This window comes from Anoplophora glabripennis, unplaced genomic scaffold (assembly GCF_000390285.2).
Source record: "Anoplophora glabripennis isolate ALB-LARVAE unplaced genomic scaffold, Agla_2.0 scaffold479, whole genome shotgun sequence".
Taxonomy (NCBI): domain Eukaryota; kingdom Metazoa; phylum Arthropoda; class Insecta; order Coleoptera; family Cerambycidae; genus Anoplophora; species Anoplophora glabripennis.
The window spans coordinates 119310-126757 of record NW_019416863.1 but is presented as its reverse complement, the minus strand read 5'-3'; the positions used below and the strand labels follow the sequence as shown (position 1 = coordinate 126757).

The 7448-nt window shown below is 28.2% G+C and overlaps 1 protein-coding gene across 1 annotated transcript in view; it reads right to left on the bottom strand.

The window, feature by feature from the left end:
• Positions 1–299: 299 nt before the first annotated feature.
• Positions 300–7448, bottom strand: part of LOC108912123 — a 91087-nt gene continuing 83938 nt past the window's right edge. Inside the window, exon 3 of the mRNA XM_018717290.2 lies at positions 300–2392. Within this exon, the coding sequence (XP_018572806.1) occupies positions 2189–2392 (204 nt within the window). The 3' untranslated portion in view covers positions 300–2188. The remainder of the gene's footprint in view (positions 2393–7448) is intronic.

Here is a 7448-nt window from a genome sequence, read left to right as displayed (position 1 = left end):
TTTTATTTAATAAATCAAATAATTTACCTTTTGTAATACACTGATAGAAAATCGACGCGTTTTAAGATTTTATGATGTCCATAATTTTTTAATTAATTAATCCTGTGAAATTTTAGAAAATATTTTAATTATACATAATTATATAATGTAATAACAGAAGAAGATCATAAAACAGAATAAAATAATACAAAAATTAATTATCTAGTATATTTCTGTCCTTTGTAATATAATATTTACTACAGACATACGAGATTAATGAGTTTTATTAAAACTGATGGTAAAAGTACTTATTAAATAATTAATTATAAATATTATAAATATAGGAAATCACAAAACTATTACTAAAATGACACTTATCATTTTTTTATCACAAAACTATAAAAGGTTCTACAAGAACCAATACTGTAACAAAAGTGGTAACTATTTGGCACCTCTAACATTAAGTTATGAGCAATATTTATGGCAGTGATAGCAATTATTTTTATTTTTACAATAATTTACATAGAAAAAAAGATAGGCAACATGCATAAATATTTAGGACCTAATTTCTGTCTACAAAATTGTAACCTGTGTTTTCAATAAATTATTTTCAATATTTATTACGAGAGAAACTTTGTACAACTTTGTTAATAACATACTGAAGTTCAACAAAAAATTAGTTTACTTAGTTTGACATACAATCAAATTTTATTAGAAAAGATAGGTACCGATAAGAGTTAATGTTTATAGATATATTTAAAAAATTAACTAAACAGATTCTGATTTCACTTCTTAGTGAAATAAAAATATTCATCATATCTTCTTTTAAAAATAGGATTAACAAATATTTTACTTGTAACTTACAATTAGAAAAAAAAAGAAGCAGGTCGTAATTCCATGAAATTGGTCAGTTGTAATCGATTTAGTTATAGAGACTACTGGTTGCCTATACTTTCTCGGTATTACATTATTTCTTAAATACAAGCTCATAAACCTACACAATATTTCTTAAGTCGAATATTTACAAATTACAAGTAAAAAAGTGAATTATTAACTACAATTATAACAGACGAAGATGTAGTCATTTAAACGTAAAATCTAGATAATTAAAAATATGGTTCGAGTTGAAGTATTGTTAACACATTCATACAAAAATGAAATTTTTATTATTATACTGGGAAAAATATATAATATTTTCTAATTGATGGGAAGATCTTAATCACTGAAATTCAATGAATGTTATATATACAGGGTGATACTTTTAAAGGTTCATTTACTATAAGCAAGTTCAGTATTAACGTCTAGGTGTTCTAGATAATTTGTCTTCTCATGTGTAGCAATTAGAAAACGACAAAACATAAACGGAGCATCGAAATGTCATTACCTCCATACCATAAGGAGATACGAGAATCTATATAAAACTGTCTTCATGATGCAGAGGGGGGACCTTAAATGGTACAATAAATTGGGTATAAATTGGGAATTAAAAATCGTGTTAACAAAAAGAAGCCCAAAAATTGTTTTCTTTTACCAGGAACCTAATTTGGGTTGTTTGGGTTGATTTATGGGGAACTGTTTTAATTGGATTTTTCTTCTTTTTTATTTTATAGACAATATTTTCAACATTCAACAAACTTTATATTGTCTGAAGTTATTGCTTTTCCTTTATTTATTAAGTATTTTGTAATAATTGATTAAACTAATCCCTGAACCAAAAGGATCAGTCAAAAATTTTTATAAAATATTTTTTACCTAACAAATAATCTAAACCCAGTTTAGGTTGTCATGTTATGATGCCATGTAATTTGTTACATTATTTAAATTTCTCGCCACTTGTATCAAAGAAACGATTTACATGGATTTTCGTATCTCCAGATTCTTAAAGTGATGACATACATTCAACAAAATAATTGGTTATGTAGGCACAAGTAAACCAAATTCACTGAAACCCTTAGCGTAGGATGCGCAATGGCAAAGTAGTGGTACCTTTACTATGGGTTACTTTCTGCCTGCATTTCCATTACATTCACAGCAGTTAGCTCTATTATTACACAAACATTTGTTTTTGGATTTCTTTATGCTATTAACATCAACAAAACTAATAACAAATTTTGAGAAAAGCACAAACTAGAAACATGACATCATCGAAATAATTGAAAGAAATAATGTGTAGGCTACTGTAGATACTAAAGCGTTTTCATGTGCTATGTTAGACCATGGAACCAAACATCCTTTTTCCCCTGGTAAGCATCAAACTAACAGCCATTACAGAAAGGAGGAAGAAGATGAGACCCAGAAAGGAAGTCAGCAGTCTGCACCTGCACCTCCACTTCTTGTCTTCCTTCATCCTCTTCGACAACAACTCTGAACGTGGGACGTCCAGTGTGAAATCAGCTTCAGGCCTCCCACCAGGCTGTAATGTCAAAAAATATTCATTATTATTAACAATTAAACATATACTAAAAAAAATATATGACGTAATAAAAAACACGCAAATCAGTAAAGGAATGTCGATATTTGATAATGGTTCCCAGGTATTTGGAACATTCAGCTAGTTCTTTATGTTAATTGATCAGAAAATATTATTTTCGTGTCACATGACACGCTCTACTCCCTTATTTCTTAACTCTTGTTAATCTTGAATTGTAAATAGTGTAATCAAAACACAATGCATTGGATTTCCTAGCATATGTCAGAACGTAGCATGTGCTTATGTTTAATAAAAAGCAATTAGTTGTACACTACTCATAAATTTTAGTCAAGTGTAATTGGATCCTGAGGAGAATTAATTTTTCTAAATAGCTTAAGATCGTCAGCACACAGAAGGCAGTTAATAAAGTTAACCCTATTATTTACGAAAAGAGTAAAGGTCTGAGACAGGAATCCTGTGGGACACCAGACGTAGAAACATGTTCCGTAGACTTGAAACCACGGACTTCGATAAACTATAAACGTTCAGAGACGTAGGATTTTAATTGACTAAGCAAATCATCGAAACCACCAGTCATATTGAGTTTATCAAGTAAATGAAGTTTTACTGAAATCAGTATAGATGCTGACATCAAACAGATTGCTGCTATCTAATGCAACATACAGTAAGGCACAGAAGTTTAATTGTGATGGACCTTTTATGAAATTACGTTGAACTGAAGCATTTTTCCATAAATGTTACTATAAGTTGGACCACGTAAAATAATTTCGAAGCTGAAAAAGTTGCAGTAATAGTTATCTATCGAACTTTTTAGGTTTTTGGTATATGTCTGGAGAGACGGAGGTTTTAAAAGATAAATTTAAAAGATACGTTAAGGGAAATTCATAATCCCCTGTAAAGAAGGATGAAATACGATTAGGATCAGAAGTTAATTTGAGCTTTAACCTTTTCTTTGGAGATATAACCTCGCCTTTCGAAATAGTTAGAATCGAAGATACATTAGTAAATGGAAAAGTGGTATTTTTATCCGATAATTTGGACTATATAAATGTTCTTGTGGATCGTCAAATTATCATTTATGTCTTATTCTTGTAAGATTTTTATCAAAAAGTCAAGTAAAGAAATACAGTTTTAAAGAATTTGTTTTTAATTTCTACCATAATGTTTATCTAAATGAAATTAACATATGCATTATAACAAATTATTTTAATGAACTATAACCGAGCAAAACAGCATAAACTATCAATGTCGATCATGCTATACAAACCTACCATTATATTTTCAAAATACATATGAAAGATGTGGGTTTNATAATCCCCTGTAAAGAAGGATGAAATACGATTAGGATCAGAAGTTAATTTGAGCTTTAACCTTTTCTTTGGAGATATAACCTCGCCTTTCGAAATAGTTAGAATCGAAGATACATTAGTAAATGGAAAAGTGGTATTTTTATCCGATAATTTGGACTATATAAATGTTCTTGTGGATCGTCAAATTATCATTTATGTCTTATTCTTGTAAGATTTTTATCAAAAAGTCAAGTAAAGAAATACAGTTTTAAAGAATTTGTTTTTAATTTCTACCATAATGTTTATCTAAATGAAATTAACATATGCATTATAACAAATTATTTTAATGAACTATAACCGAGCAAAACAGCATAAACTATCAATGTCGATCATGCTATACAAACCTACCATTATATTTTCAAAATACATATGAAAGATGTGGGTTTTATCTAAGTAGATCTAGAAATCTCATCTATCCGTATACTTCTTTAATTTGGCGGCAATACTCGTACAATCAATTGCCAGGCATTTCCAATAAGTAAAACATAATGATTGAATAATGCACAAGTTCATAGGTGGTACATGTGAAGTAATATTTTAATGCCAAATAAACAACACTTAAACCAGCTGGTAGTTTCCTTATATAAGAATAGTTACGTCATGTTTCAATTATTCTGTCTCTATTGGATTTAATTTAAATAGGTAATCCTAGTTTTTTTATGAAATGTGTAGGTATGTGGTATCTATATCGACCTGCCTTCAAAGATATTGCTTATAAACTTTTAGATACTTTAAGTGACCTTAGCAGTAATATTTGGAAGCAGTAATGGAACACAAATTAGGAAGAAATTGGAATTTCAGTATAACTATACTGCTGATTTCCACTTATCATCTAGAATCTAGATGGTAAATATTCTGAATCTACTATATGATTTTAGTATTTGAACATATAAAATATATAAAAAAGAGGAAAGCTGAAAAAAGTATTTGGATCAAATGAGTAGATAGTTTTAAATGGAATTATTTGCCGTAAATCTTATTTTATTCTATTCAAATGTATACTTATACTTTCGTCAAACTATGTGAAATATTTGCTGCAATCTATGATTTTAGTATTTGAACATATAAAATATATAAAAAAGAGGAAAGCTGAAAAAAGTATTTGGATCAAATGAGTAGATAGTTTTAAATTGAACTATTTGCCGTAAATCTTATTTTATTCTATTCAAATGTATACTTATACTTTCGTCAAACTATGTGAAATTTTTGCTGTAATCTATTAATTTTTCTTAGAATTATGTAAATATATATAATTTAATTCAAATCTTTTATAGTTTTGAAATTTATTATCTTGGACTTCAGCTACAATATCTCTTACAGTTCATCATAAACTACAAACATATTTGTTTCAAAACTACCAGTTCCTTAAAATATATATTCAAAATTTAGTATTAATGTAGGAATTGTTCAAGACAAATGTAGCATATTATAATCAAACTTATGTTTTCTTAAAAGAAAATTGTAGCAGGTTACAGAATGGCGTAAATGGGAAGTATCACGATAGATGGAGCCACTTACGCGCTGTGTATACACATCTCCTTGTGAGTAACGACACTAAAGCAGCTGGATCGTTCTATCTAACAACATAATGATGAGGACCATCAATAAATCCCAAACCGACCTATGTCTGGTTGGTTAAACTTACGAACGATCCTAGCTGTTGAACTATTTAATTTGAAACAAAATATTTTTTATTACTGAGAAATATCTATAATCAAATTTCAAATATATTTTTAAAATAAGTATATACATACAATCATTTGACTAACACTATTCAATTTTGTATTAAACAAACGATACATTAATATAGAATAGAATACAAAACATGTTTCTAAAAAATCTATGTAGATCATAAAATTAGGAATATAATTCGTTTAACCATAAGTATCAAATATTTATTTTAAATGCTGCCTATTTTTAAAGTAAGTAATTATAATTTTCTTGAAAGAAGAAAATATTTTCTTGTGTATATATAAACGTGCCATACTTTAAAATCAAATGTATTTGAAGCAAGAAATTTTTTTTGGGTGTAGAGATATTTTATCACAGCGGCATTTTCTACAAAATATACATGTATATAATTATTATATAATACATTGTTCTATTTTTTATAGAAGAAGAAATTTTGTAGACGTAGAGTAGTAATTGCCATAGTAGGCTTTTGCTTCTGTTTTGAAATTAATGATTTTACCTTAAATGTGGGTAAACCTGTAAATAAGAATTACATCATTGTCAACTTCCTTTCGTTTCATTTGTGAGAGAAAATAAATGACCTGCTACCATTTTTGGGAGTGTAGGCAGATTTTCACATTACACTTTCTTTTTCTAAACTTTCTCAGGCTATTTGGCGACAACAAGATTATGGTTCCAATTGGATTTTAATCGATTTAAGATTTTTATAGAATTTTGAATACAATTTTAAACAGTTGAAAAAATTACTTACAGTCTGTCCGTATAACATACGTGATGTCATAATTTTCAGTATCCTTCACATCTTTCTTAAGTAATTTTATTGTCGTTAATTTTTCTATATCTTTCCATTTTACTGTTATTTAATTTAATAATTATATTTATGTCCTTTAGTCACATTTTCAAGAGAAACAATGTCAGCTTAATTTGTACTCGATGCGTTTTATTACCTACTTATTTTTCTAATATCTAAACATCAAGATACTAATTTGCTGCCAAATTACGTTTCTTCATTGAAAGATTGTCATAAAAAAGAGACAAACGCGAAAACATTAAAAGACATGAAGAGGCCATTGTGGAAAGGAAAATTTAATTGCTCTATTATTACTTATAATTCATTCTATTCTGTTCCGCGAAAATATACCTACCACTTTTGGATTTCATTGTGAAGGCGATTTAATATTTAACGCTTAAACAAACAATGGCGTGAAAGTCCAATAGATAACTAAACTTGTTTTTTCGCTGAACAATTAAACAATGTTCGAATGTGTCTTTCTGTGAATCATTTCCCAGTGCTGAATGAATTAAATGTCATAACAATAAGTGATTAAATGAAAACTGAAAATATTAGCAAAGAATTTGTAATTTTGTAATTATTGTGCAAAAAAAAAACAAACATTTCAAATAGACTTTTCTAGCATACAGTACTCCCTAGCCACTAAGAGACTTCTTTAAACTATGATAGTTTTCCATTTTGAAATTAAATATATCAAAAAGTTGAGACTAAAAAAAATTTATTAAAAAATCAGTAACTGATACCCTCCAGTGACGACTATGGTTGCAATTAATTTTACATCAAAAGGCTGTCCGTATAAGAATTAACATATAACATAAGTTTGATCCTTCTAGATAAACAGGGATCTAAACAATTAAAAAAAATAATGTCAAAGGGTCATCATCGATATGAAATCATCCCTGAAATTTGCTGTCGGTTTAGTTTCCGGACACCCCTTATAATTAATATTAATGATCCAATCTTCTTTTACCGACTTTCCACTTCCCAGTATAGTAAAAAAAATCAATCCTGTAACTATATTTGTTAACTATTCACAAATTGCATAACCCCGTGAATACATTGAAATATATAATTAATATTAATCATCCAATCTTCTTTGACTGACTAGAAGCGGCAGTACTTTTTTCAACCTAATTTTTCCAATATGACGTAATGAAAATAAAATAGCTACCTTTCAACATAATAAAAGCTTTGTCGGTTAAAT